Source organism: Ovis aries, chromosome 1, assembly GCF_016772045.2.
Source record: "Ovis aries strain OAR_USU_Benz2616 breed Rambouillet chromosome 1, ARS-UI_Ramb_v3.0, whole genome shotgun sequence".
NCBI lineage: Eukaryota > Metazoa > Chordata > Mammalia > Artiodactyla > Bovidae > Ovis > Ovis aries.
This window is the reverse complement of record NC_056054.1, coordinates 242,671,142-242,685,165: the sequence shown is the minus strand read 5'-3', so window position 1 is coordinate 242,685,165 and position 14,024 is coordinate 242,671,142. Positions and strand designations below refer to the sequence as shown.

At 35.4% G+C, this 14,024-nt stretch overlaps 1 protein-coding gene across 1 annotated transcript in view; it reads right to left on the bottom strand.

The window, feature by feature from the left end:
• LOC101103112 (phospholipid scramblase 1) overlaps positions 1-12,794 on the bottom strand; it is a 33,404-nt gene extending 20,610 nt beyond the window's left edge. Inside the window, exons 1-3 of the mRNA XM_027959555.2 lie at positions 12,702-12,794; positions 11,132-11,171; positions 818-1,038 (exon numbers count right to left, since the gene is read on the bottom strand). Of these exons, the coding sequence (XP_027815356.2) occupies positions 818-1,038; positions 11,132-11,171; positions 12,702-12,794 (354 nt within the window). The remainder of the gene's footprint in view (positions 1-817; positions 1,039-11,131; positions 11,172-12,701) is intronic.
• Between the last annotated feature and the right edge of the window lie 1,230 nt (positions 12,795-14,024).

Sequence of the window (14,024 nt, the reverse complement as noted above, 5' to 3'; positions counted from 1 at the left end):
CACTTAGAAAATGACTTATGGTTGCAGGGGGAAGGGATAGTTAGCATTTTGGGAAGATCATGTACACACTGCTGCTGCTGCTGCTAAGTCGCTTCAGTCGTGTCCAACTCTGTGCAACCCCATAGACAGCAGCCCACCAGGCTCCTCTGTCCCTGGGATTTTCCAGGCAAGAATACTGGAGTGGGTCGCCATTTCCTCCTCTAATGCATACATGCATGCTAAATCGCTTCAGTCATGTCCAACTCTGTGCAACGCTATGGACAGCAGCCCATCAGGCTCTTCTGAAATTCTCTAGGCAAGAATACTGGAGTGGGTTGCCATTTCCTTCTCCACATGTACACACTACACACTGCTATATTTTAAATGGATAACCAACAAGGGCCTATTGCATAGCACATGAAATTCTACTCAATGTTATATGCCAGCCTAGATGGGAGAGAGGTTTAGGGGAGAATAGATACATGTATATAAATGGCTGAGTCCCTTCACTGTTTACCTTAAGCTACCACAAAATTGTTAACCAACAATACAAAATAAGATGTTTAAAGTTTGGAAAAGTCACAATGATATTTTACAATAGAAAACTTCTAAAAATCTAAACTTCTTTTAACTTTCGTTGCCGGAAAAATATTTACAGTGTTACACATGGGTCTTATTCTGACAGTATGAGATATTATATAATTCTCACTCTGACATATTTTATTCCAGATTATCCTTTGTCCCAGTGTTTTAATTTTAATATACTTCCCAGTGTTGAGGCTTTTTTGAAGGAACTCAAATACATTTTAATCACATTGTAGAAATAATATTTACTGACCTTTTGTAGGCAGCAGTTACTCCAGCAACAGCTCCATCTTAGAGCTTTATGCAGAGTAATGACATCACATCCTACATTATCATAAATTGTCATGGTAAAGGGCCTTGAAGGTCCACAGAGGTGTCTGATGAAACAATTACTTTTCTCTTCTGCAAAGTAAAGTCGTTGTCCTTGATTATTCATGACATCATATGTTTTATTAGTTTCAAAGGGACTGACTACTAAAGAATGAAATAAAATGGTGATTATGAATAATATGTATATGATCTGTATACACTGCATACCAAATTATGTTCAAATACAAATAAGTTGCATAATGTTGAGTAAGAAACCCCTTGGCTTTAAGGAATGTTCTTCACTACTTTCTTAGTTTCCCCATATAGAAAAATAAAAGAAATGGTAGCTGTTCTCTGGTTCCTTTTATGCTAAAATTCCATGCATAGCATTTCATTTTTGAAGTTCAGGGAAATTAACCTGTAACTATAGGCTTTGAGTTACTTTAAAAAAAATTGCTCCTCTCCAGTTTTCTTCCTATAGGTCATGAAAATGACTTTATTAGTCTTCAATCTGGCTAATAGAAACCAAGCAAAAATATTTCACTTAAATTAGGGGAGACAGTGAGCACTCTCATATATCGTCCACATAAGATAATGAATTCACCTTTTTTTTTGGCAAGAAAATGGAAATATTATCTTTTGTCCTAATAATCTTACTCCCCTGATCACACAAAAACTTCTAAAAATTTAAAAATCGCTCTCTGTACCAAATATTTACTGCTACACAACTTAGAAAAAATAAAATGGAAGCAAAGTAAATGTTTAACAGCGAAAGGTAATATGTATTATCCCTTCTTGAGAATTATTGGGTATCTATTTAAAATGCTGGGTTTCACCATGGTAACTGTAAAACAATAATCTTTAATAGATATACACTCAGAAAAGAAAAAGAAACTCCAAACACAATACTAAAGATAGTCATCAAATCACAAGAGAACAAAAGAGAAAATGAAGAAAAAGATCTACAAATCCAAGACAATTGAAAGAATGTCGTTAGGAACATATTCATCAATGATTACCTTAAGTGTAAGTGGACTGAATGCTTCAACAAATAGACCTAGACTGGTTGAATGGATATAAAACCAGGAGGACTCATATATTTTCTACCTAAAAATGACTCCTTTCAGATGTAAAGACACATACAGATTGAAAGTGAGGGGATGGAAAAAGGTATTCCACAGAAATAGAAATCGAATACTGAAATAGCAAGCAATACTTATATCAGACAAAATAGACTTTAAACACTGTTAGAAGAGACAAAGAAGGATGATACATAATAATCAAGGGATCAATTCAAGAAGAAAATACTATAAATATGTATGCACCCAACATAGAAGTACCTCAGTACATAAGGCAAATAGTAACAGATATAAAAGGAGAAATGAACAGTTCAGTTCGGTTGCTCAGTTGTGTCCGACTCTTTGTGACCCCATGAATCGTAGCATGCCAGGCTTCCCTGTCCATCACCAACTCCTGGAGTTCACTCAGACTCATGTCCATCGAGTCAGTGATACCATCCAGCCATCTCATCCTCTGTCGTCCCCTTCTCCTCCTGCACCCAATTCCTCCCAGCATCAGTCTTTTCCAATGAGTCAACTCTTCGCATGAGGTGGCTAAAGTACTGGAGTTTCAGCTTTAGCATCATTCCTTCCAGAGATATCCCAGGGCTGATCTCCTTCAGAATGGACTGGTTGGATCTCCTTGCAGTCCAAGGGACTCTCAAGAGTCTTCTCCAACACCACAGTTCAAAAGCATCAGTTCTTCGGTGCTCAGCCTTCTTCACAGTTCAACTCTCACATCCATACATGACCACTGGAAAAACCATAGCCTTGACTAGACGGACCTTAGTTGGCAAAGTAATGTCTCTGCTTTTGAATATGCTATCTAGGTTGGTCATAACTTTCCTTCCAAGGAGTAAGCGTCTTTGAATTTCATGGCTGCAATCACCATCTGCAGTGATTTTGGAGCCCCCCAAAATAAAGTCTGACTCTGTTTCCACTGTTTCCCCATTTATTTCCCATGAAGTGATGGGACTGGATGCCATGATCTTCGTTTTCTGAATGTTGAGCTTTAAGCCAACTTTTTCACTCTCCATTTTCACTTTCATCAAGAGGCTTTTTAGTTCCTCTTCACTTTCTGCCATAAGGGTGGTGTCATCTGCATATCTGAAGTTATTGATATTTCTCCCAGCAATCTTGATTCCAGCTTGTGCTTCTTCCAGCCCAGCGTTTCTCATGATGTACTCTGCATAGAAGTTAAATAAGCAGGGTGACAATATACAGCCTTGACATACTCCTTTTCCTATTTGGAACCAGTCTGTTGTTTCATGTCCAGTTCTAACTGTTGCTTCCTGACCTGCATACAGATTTCTCAAGAGGCAGGTCAGGTGGTCTGGTATGAACAGTTACAACATAATAATTTGGGGAACTTTAGCATCCCACTTACATCAATGAACAGATCATCCAGACAGTAAAATCAGTAAAAATAGAGGCTTTAAATGACACACTAGACCAGACAGATTTAACTGAGCATTCCAACATTCTGCTGCCAAAAGCAGCAGAATACACATTCTTTTCAAGTGCACATGCAGCATTATCCAGGGTAAATCACAAGATGGGCCACGAAGAAAGGCTACATAAATTCAAGAAAATTGAAACCACATGAAGGCTCTTTTCTTTGCACAACAATATGAGGCTAGAAATCAACAACGTGGTGGGGGGGGGGGGGGGGGGCGGGGGCACACACACGAAAAAGACAAACCCATGGAGGCTAAATGATATGCTACTAATCATTCAGTGGATTAATGAAGAAATCAAAGAGGAAATTTTAAAAATACCTAGCAATAAATGAAAACACAACAATCCAAATCTATGGGATGCAACAAAAGTATTTCTGAGAGGCCAGTTTATAACTTTAAAATCTCACCTAAGGAAATGAGAAAAATCTCAAATAAACAACCTAACCTTATGCCTAAAGCAACTAGAGAAAGAATAACAAAGAAAACCCAAAGTGAGTATAAGGAAAGGAATCAGAAATATAAAAGCAGAAATAGAAGAGATTGAAAAGCAACAGAAAAAAATCAATGAAACTAAAAGCTGTTTCTTAAAAAAGATAAAATTGGTAAGCTTTTAACCAGACTCATCCAAAAAAAAAAAAAAAAGGCCCACATCAGTAAAATCAGAAATGAATAAGAAGTTACAGCCTAAACCACCGAAATACAAAGGATTAGAAAAGACTAGTATGAGCAACTATATGCCAATAAAATGGATACTCTAGGAGAAACGGAAGAAGTCTCAGAAAGATACAATCTCAGACTGAACCAAGAAGGAACAAAAAATATTGAATCAGTAATTTTAAAACTCCCAACAAACAAAATTCAGGACCAGATGGCTTCACAGGTGAATTCTACCAAACATTTAGAGAAGATTTAACTAATTCTGAAATTAATCCAAAAAAACTGCAGAGAAACGAACACTTTTGAAATCACTCTAAAAGGCCACAATCACCCTGATACCAAAGATATCGCACACACACAAAAAATTACAGGTATCACTGATAAATATAGATGCAAAATCATCAACAAAATACTAGCAAACTGATTCCAGCAATACATTAAGAGGATCATACACCATAATCATGTGTGTTTTACCCCAAGTTTGCAATGATTTTTCAATATCTGCAGCTCGTTAAATGTGATATACCACATTAATAAATTGAAAAATAAAACAGACATGATCATCTCAATAGAGGCAGAAAATGCTTTTGATAAAATTAAATATCCATTTATTGTAAAAAAATCTTCAGAAACTGGACATAGAGGGAATATGAAAGTGAAAGTGTTAGTTGCTAAGTCATGTCCAACTCTTTGTGACTCTATAGACGGTAGCCTGCCAGGCTCCTCTTTTCATGGAATTCCCAGGGAAAGAATACTGGAGTGGGTAGATATTCCCTTCTCCAGGGATCTTCCTGATCCAGAGATCTAACCTGGGTATTGAGAGGGTAACAGGCAGGAAGGTCAGGGATCTCCAAATGGAGGAAATAGCCTGCAGGTGTCAGACATTTTTATCTCTCTTAAGCAACAGGAGGAAACAAGCTAGCAAGATTTTTCCCTTCTCCATACAAATTTATTTATTTAAATTTAAATTTATTTATTGTAATTGGAGGCTAATTACTTTACAATATTGTATTGGTTTTGCCATACATCAACATGAATCTGCCACAGGTGTACACGTGTTCCGCATCCGGAACCCCCCTACTACTTCCCTCCCCATACCATCCCTCTGGGTCATCCCAGTGCACGGGGCCCTAAGCATCCTGTATCCTGCATCGAACCTGGACTGCCAATTAGTTTCTTATATGATATTATACATGTTTCAATGCCATTCTCCCAAATCATCCCACCCTCTCCCTCTCCCACAGAGTCCAAAAGACTGTTTTATACATCTGTGTCTCTTTTGCTGTCTTGCATACAGGGTTATCATTGCCATCTTTCTAAATTCCATATATATGCATTAGTATACTATATTGGTGTTTTTCTTTTTGGCTTACTTCACTCTGTATAATTGGCTCCAGTTTCATCCACCTCATTAGAACTGATTCAGATGTATTCTTTTTAATGGCTGTGTAATACTCCATTGTGTATATGTACCACAGCTTTCTTATCCATTCATCTGCTGATGGACATCTAGGTTGCTTCCATGTCCTGGCTATTATAAACAGTGTTGTGATGAACATTGGGATACATGTGTCTCTTTCAATTCTGGTTTCCTTGGTGTGTATGCCGAGCAGTGGGACTGCTGGGTCATAAGGTAGTTCTATTTCCAGTTTTTTAAGGAATCTCAACACTCTTCTCCATGGCGGCTTTACTAGTTTGCATTCCCACCAACAGTGTAAGAGGGTTCCCTTTTCTCCACACCCTCTGCAGCATTTATTGCTTGTGGACTTTTGGATTGCAGCCATTCTGACTGGCATGAAATGGTACCTCATTGTGGTTTTGATTTGCATTTTTCTGATAATGAGTGATGTTGAGCATCTTTTCATGTGTTTGTTAGCCACCCATATGTCTTCTTTGGAGAAATGTCTGTTTAGTTCTTTGGCCCATTTTTTGATTGGGTCATTTATTTTTCTGGAGTTGAGATGCATGAGTTGCTTGTATATTTTTGAGATTAGTTGTTTGTCAGTTGCTTCATTTGCTATTATTTTCTCCCATTCAGAAGGCTGTCTTTTCACCTTGCTTATAATTTCCTTTGTTGTGCAGAAGCATTTAAATTTAATTAGGTCTCATTTGTTTATTTTTGCTTTTATTTCCAATATTCTGGGAGGTGGGTCATAGAGGATCCTGCTGTGATTTATGTCGGAGAGTGTTTTGCCTATGTTCTCCTCTAGGGGTTTTATAGTTTCTGATCTTACGTTTAGATCTTTAACCCATTTTGAGTTTATATTTGTGTATGGTGTTAGAAAGTGTTCTAGTTTCATTCTTTTACACGTGGTTGCCCAGTTTTCCCAGCACCACTTGTTAAAGAGATTGTCTTTACTCCATTGTATATTCTTGCCACTTTGTCAAAGATAAGGTGTCCATAGGTGTGTGGATTTATCTCTGGGCTTTCTATTTTGTTCCATTGATCTATATTTCTGTCTTTGATGACTGGCTTTGTCATAGAGCCTAAAGTCAGGCAGGTTGATTCCTCCAGTTCCATTCTTCTTTCTCAAGATTGCTTTGGCTATTCGAGGTTTTTTGTATTTCCATACAAATTGTGAAATTATTTGTTTTAGTTCTGTGAAAAATACCGTTGGTAACTTGATAGGGATTGCATTGAATCTATAGATTGCTCTGGGTAGTATACTCGTTTTCACTATATTGATTCTTCCGATCCATGAACATGGTATATTTCTCCATCTATTAGAATTTTAAAAGGAGGTTTCTCTTAAAACACTGTGCTGCCATAATGACACCTGGTTTCACCTGAAGTTAACTATTCTCAAACCTAGAGATAACCAATGCATTTCTCTTCTGGAAATGTTTATCTTAAGCTATGCTAACATACTGTGCATTTACTCCATACTCTGTCTTCAAGTTGTTCCGCCTCTTGGCTCAGAACCTCCTTGACAAACCAGCATGTTATACTCAGATATTGTTCCCCTAATCTATGTAAATGAAACTATTTGTATGGTGATCTGTCCTTCTTCAAGACTCAAGTTAATCATTTTATGGCCCAGGATAAACCATTTGGTGCCAAGATTATCCCAAAATGCATCTTATGGGTGAGGAGCCTGGTGCCATTCTGAGTTTTAAGACATTCTTTTCTTTCATTGCTAAGTCACTTCAGTCATGTCCGACTCTGTGTGACCCCATAGATGGCAGCCCGCCAGGCTCCCCTGTCCCTGGGATTCTCCAGGCAAGAATACTGGAGTGGTTGCCATTTCCTTCTCCAACGCATGAAAGGAAAAGTGAAGTGGAGTCACTCAGTCGTGTCCAACTCTTCGTGAACCCATGGACTTCAGCCTACCAGGATCCTCCATCCATGGGATTTTCCAGGCAGATTACTGGAGTGGGTTGCCATTGCCTTCTGTTTCTTTCATTAAGAGACTGCTAGTGACTATATAATATCCAGCTAAAGACTAGCAGAGGGGTATTTTTTCTGCCCCCTTCTGATGCCTATGTCAGAAGCTTTCTCTATCTCCTTTATACTTTAATAAACCTTTATTACACAAAAGCTCTGAACGATCAAGCCTTGTCTCTGGCCCTGGATTGAATTCTTCTCCTTCAGGGGCCAAGAATCACGGCATCTTTTTTTCATTCAACAACAACCTTTCAGTATCCTGCATTGCAGGCAGATTCTTTACCTTATGAAGCACCAGGGATAAACGCCATATGTGACAAATCCACAGCTACCACCATATTCAGTGGTGAAGAGGTGAAAGCATTTCCTCTAAGATTAGGAACAAGACAAGAATGCACTATCATCACTTTCATTCAACATATTTATGAGGTCCTAGCCATGACAATCACAGAAGAAAAAGAAATAAAAGGAATCCAAACTGGAAAAGAAGAAGTAAAACTATCACTGTTTGCTGAAAACATGATGGGAAAACATAGGGAAAATTCTAAGCAAGCTACCAGAAAATTATTAGAGCTCACAATGAATCTGTTGAAGTTGCAGAATACAAAATTTATTTACAGACATCTTTTGCATTTCTGTACACTAACAACAAAAGATCAGACAGAAAATTTAAGGAAATTATCCCATTTATTGTAGCATCAGAAAGAATAAAATACCTAGGTATATACCTACCTAAGAGACAAAAGACCTGTAGTCTGAAAACTAAGATGCTGATGAAGGAAATAAAGATGACACAAATGATGGAAATATATACAGTGGTTTTGTATTGAAAGAATCAGTATTGTTAAAATGATTATACTATAAATTCAGTGCAATCCCTATCAAGTATCAATGGCATTTTTTTTACCCACAAAACTAGAACAAAAATAAAATCTCAAAATTTGTATGAAAACAAAAATTACCTCGGATAACTAAAACAATTTTGGGAAAGAAGAATGGAGTTGGAGGAATCAAACTCCCTGATTTCAAACTATATTGCAAAGCTATTGTATTCAAAGCAGTGTAGCACAAAAACAGACATATACATCAATGCAACAGGATGGAAAGCCCAGAAATAAACTGACACAGTCAGTTAATCTGTAACAAAGAAGGTAAGAATATACAATGGAAAAAAAGACAGTATTTTCAATAAATGATGCTGATAAAACTGAACAGCTATATGTAAAGGAATGAAATTAAAATATTCTCTAACACTGTATACAAAAATAAACTCAAAATAGATTAAAGACCTAAATGTAAGATTGGATACCATAAAACTCCTAGAGGAAAACATAGGCCAAACCCTCTTTGACATAAATTGTAGTAAGAATTTTTTGTATCTGCCTTCTTCACAGCTAAGGAAACCATAAGCAAAATGGAAAGACAACCTAAGGACTGGGAGAAAATATTTGCAAATGATGCTACTGACAATGGATCAAATTTCCAAAATATATGAATGGCTTACACAGCTAAAAGTCAAAAAGAACACAACTCAGTTAAAAAGGGGCTGAAGATCTATATAATCATTTCTCTGAAAGAGACATACAGATGGCTGATAAGCACATGAAAAGATATTAAATATCACTAATTATTAGAGAAATGCAAACAGAACTACAATGAAGTATCATCTCACACCTGTCAGAATGGGCAAGCATTCAAACGTCTATAAATGATAAATTCTGGAGAAGGTGTGAAAAAGAGAAACCCTCTTACATTATTGGTCAGGGTGTAAATTGGTACAGCCACTATGGAGAACATTATGTTGGTTCCTTACAAAGCTAAAAATAGTTCCTTACTATATGATCTTGCAGTCTCACTCCTGGGCATATATCTGTAGAGAACTCAGCATCACTAATTATTAGAGAGATGTAAATCAAAACCACAATGAAGTATCACCTCACACTAGTCAGAATAGCCATCATTAGAAAGTCTACAATGACAAATGGAGAGGGTGTGGAAAAAAAGGGAACCTTCCTAAATTGTTTGTGGAAATGTAAATTGGTAGAGCCACTTTAAGAGCTCCTTAAAAAACTAAAACTAGCACCAAATCATCCTGCAGTGCCACTCCTGGACATACGTTTGGAGAAAACTCTATTTGAAAAGATACATACACCTTGGTGTTCATAGCAGCACTATTTACAATAGCCACAACACGGAAGCAAACCTAAATGTATATCAGTAGATGATTGAATGAAGATGATGTGGTGTATATATACAACAGAAATACTACTCAGCCATAAAATGCCATTTGCAGTAACATGGATAGACATAATCATATTAAGTGAAGTTACTCAGATAAACACAAATAATATATGATATCTCTTGATAGGATATCTGAATATGTGGAATCTAAAAAATGATACAAATGAACTTATTTATAAAACAAAACTAGATTCAAAGACATAGAAAATGAAATTATGGTTACCTAAATCGAAAGCAGGGCAGGGACGTGGGGAGAGATAAACTAGGAGTTTGGAATTAACACATTTATACTACTATACATAAAACAGGAAAACAAGATCTTCCTGTATAGCACAGGGAACTATATTCAATATATTTTATTTCATGGACAATGAGTAAAAATGATTTCAAAAAGCCTCATCAAAGGAATATTTTTTAAAAGGCTTCAGAACAGCTTTATCAGTAGTTTTGCATAGATGGTTATCTTCTGCTTTTCTTAATTTAAAATGTTCTTTAGTGAATATATGTATAATGAATATATGTTGTTCTAATATACGTTTAACATTTTGTTTTAATATCGACCTTTGAAACTTAGTTACAATATTTTCCACTAACCGTTAAAAAGTGAACATAATTCATAAAAATGAACATAATTATGTCTTCATATTGTACCAACATATTTAGAATGTATTCATTTTTATTTAACATTCACAGATAGACTATAACTCAAAATTTATGAAAAAAAAAACCTTCTGGCTTCCTTTTAAATTTCATTTCCTTTTATGGTTAGAAATTACATATGCATGGCACAAATTCAAAAATGCAAAGAACATAACATTTAAAATAATTCTTCCTTCTAGGCTTATTGTATTCCTTCTCCTTTCTCCAATTTCATATGCATTATTCTAGAGAAATCTTAAACATATGCAAAGACTAAATGTATTTTATATACACATACACTCACAAACTACAATATGCACTACTTTCTAACTGCTTTTTATACTTAGCAATGTATCTTGGTATTAAGTTGAGATAAAGGTAAACAGTTGCATTCTAAAGGACAGTTTAATTTCTCAGACTAAAGAGTGGATTGGACTCCCCATTACTTTACTTGTATCCTGTTTCTATTCAGAATTCCCGAAGAATCTGAAATCATTGCTTCTCTCAAATACCTATCTTAAAGGAATTCAGGACGGGTGAATGTTTTCAGGAAATGGACCTGCTCTTAGCAAGACTAATGCAGACTAGAATTTTCAGTTATAATCTGGAGCCAATATCTTTCTGCCTCTCTTCCCATGAGAAGACTATGATCATATTCATGTTTGCATCATCTCAAGATCTTCTATACAATCTCCGTATATTTCAAGGTTTAGTTTTTTTCAGACAAAAGAAGCACTTTAATTTATAGGGATTGGTAGATCTATAGCAAAACAAATTACATATTTAAGAATTAATATATCAGTGCATTTGGTACATACCTTCCAGATCAAAACGTTGACACACGAATAAGTGATTTATCTATTACAGTAGAAAATAAACATATGTGGAATGGAGTAATCAAACTAAATTTAAAGCACATAACAATACTTATATACATTCATACTTACATTTAGGATATTTAAAGTAATTGATTCATTATCAAGAATTCTCATTTTTTTCTGTCAAATATCATACCTTTATATGAGTCTACATGTGAAGTTTTAATATTTTTTACCATAGAAAAAGGAAATGACAAAATATTATCAGATAATCTATAAAGTGTATTCTCTTTGCTCTATTGTTAATGTCTCAACATTATTGTTCACAAAAATTTTTAAATAATTTTATGAAATATATTTTTGAAATTCAGAGAGAAATATCTGTATTGCAATTTAAAGTAAAAAGTTTCTTGTAGTTTTTGCCCATATTAAAAAATGAAATTAGATTTTTATTAGTGTTTGGAACAAATTTACAATTAAGCACTGAAAATGTAAATAACCTTTTTAAGAAGGAACATGCATACTGTTTCACTTTTAAAGAGTTAAAAAATAAGATGTAGCCAGTAATTAGTAATGTGAAATGCCAAAGTTTATTATTCAGAGATAGCCCTACAGGAAATTAAATCAGAATTGATGTCACAAAGATAATTATTCTCTATCATTAAATTTTGTGGAGAATAGATATTTTTTCTAATATTAGTGTTCATATTTTACATTTGTAAACCAGGCTTGTACTATCTAAGCATTAGATGAACTGAAGAGTCCTTAAGTAATTTTTACTTACATTCCCCAAATCCAGGTTCCTGTTTTAAAAAGTAGTAGTAGTTTGTTGCTCAGTCGTGTCTGACTCTTTGCGACCCCATGGACTGTAGCCTACCAGGCTCCTCCCTCCATGGGATTCTCCAGGCAAGAGTACTGGAGTGGGTTGCCTTGTAAATAAGTTTCCCAGATGATAAATTTATAAAAAAACAATGTTTTACCATAGTTGGGCCTTAAGAGACATTGTCTGAACTATTAGGGTCTGCTTATAAGCAGATTCTTTTGAGTAACTATATAGTCAGCATACAGTTCTTGGTTCTACATCTGCAGATTCAGGTAACCTCTGACCATGCCCTGTTTATGATCCACAGTTGGTTGTATCTGTGGACACCAAACCACATATTCAGAGGGTGGGCTCTGGGACTTGAGAACCCTGTGGTTTTGGTATCTGCCAGGCTGGTCCTGAAACCAATTCCCCATAGATGCCGAGGGATGTGCTCAGTCACTCAGTCATGTCCAACTCTTTGCAACCCCATGGACTGTAGGCTGCCAGGACCTTCTGTCCATGGGATTTTCCAGGCAGGAATACTGGAGTGGGTTGCCATTTCTTTCTCCAAAGAAATGACTGTATTTAAATTATGTTTACTGCCTCAATCAGAAACTAAAATTAAATAAAATGTAAAATTTTTGAAGTTATAAGTGTAGTATTTTAATCTATAGTAAAAATATTTTCCAGTAACAAATAATATTTTGAAACTATCGAACTTCATATTATTTTCCATCAACTAAATTAAGAAACACATTATTGTACCTGAGTCAAATATTCTAATCCAGGTGGACAGTTCGCTGTTGACCCTGATGTTTGCATCCAGTGTGTCCTGGGTTGTATATTACAAAAAGCCATAATCGAGATTATGTAAATACTCAAGACTGTGACAGATTGGAAAGATTTCTCCTTTTGTCTTCAAAATCTAACATTACAGAAACATTAACATGGTTAGAGACAGGAATCAACCTCAATTCAGGTTTAGTTTTTCTTCATTTAATGGTAAGCATTAAATTAAATGGTGAACATCATCCATATTTTTTTAAAGTGTTCTCAATTGAAATATTTATGGTTTTATTTACAGAGTCTATCTCTCAAGAAAAAAAAAAAAAAAAAGGAACCTCAGGACTACAAGAAGTCCCCAGTTAATATAAGAGTAATAAACTGAGTGTTTGTTATACACATTCCTATGTGGCCTTGATCTATTTAAATAAAATTAAATCTTTAGGCTCAGAATCATTTGACAGTGACTGGATAAACATTTCCCCTCCACTGTTGAGGGATATGTTATGGTGGACATGAAAACATTTTATCCTGCATAAAGACCAGATAAACTATTTAAAAATGAGGTTTGGGGTGCTAACTGTAGTGCCATGTCCTAACAGAACAAATATATATGGAGTCAAAATTTTCTAATTGGCATTTATTAAATTCTCATTATTCTCTGTATTTTCTTCAGCTTGCATCAGGATTAAATCTATGAAATAAATTTACAAACCCATGCTTCCAGCTCAAAGTTTTAAAAAATGATTCTAATAGTGATGATAAACACATTAAAAGTATTGAACAATTTACTTACTTTGTTTAGGGGCAAATATATGTTTTACTCTCAGGTATTGATATGTTAAAAAATAAAACAAACAAGACATCACAAAATTAATGTAAGACATGACTATCAGTTGTAGTGAGAGAAAGATGTATTTTGGAAAAATATTTATTACTGAAAACAAAAGTGAGTTTTAAATAATAGGTTGCAGTCTAAAGAATCAGGCTATGAAATGAGAGTTGACGTTAAGAGAAGTGAAGAAAGGATCCTAGGAAAAGAGGAAAATGCAAATTGAAGAGCTATGTTCTTTCTTCTTCTTTTTTTTTAGTTTAATTGGGTCATCTAGTAGCTATAGGTTTAAATTTGGAGGTGTCTAGACGCTTACTCCTTGGAAGAAAAGTTATGACCAACCTAGATAGCATATTCAAAAGCAGAGACATTACTTTGCCGACTGAGGTCCGTCTAGTCAAGGCTATGGTTTTTCCAGTAGTCATGTATGGATGTGAGAGTTGGACTGTGAAGAAGGCTGAGTGCCAAAGAAT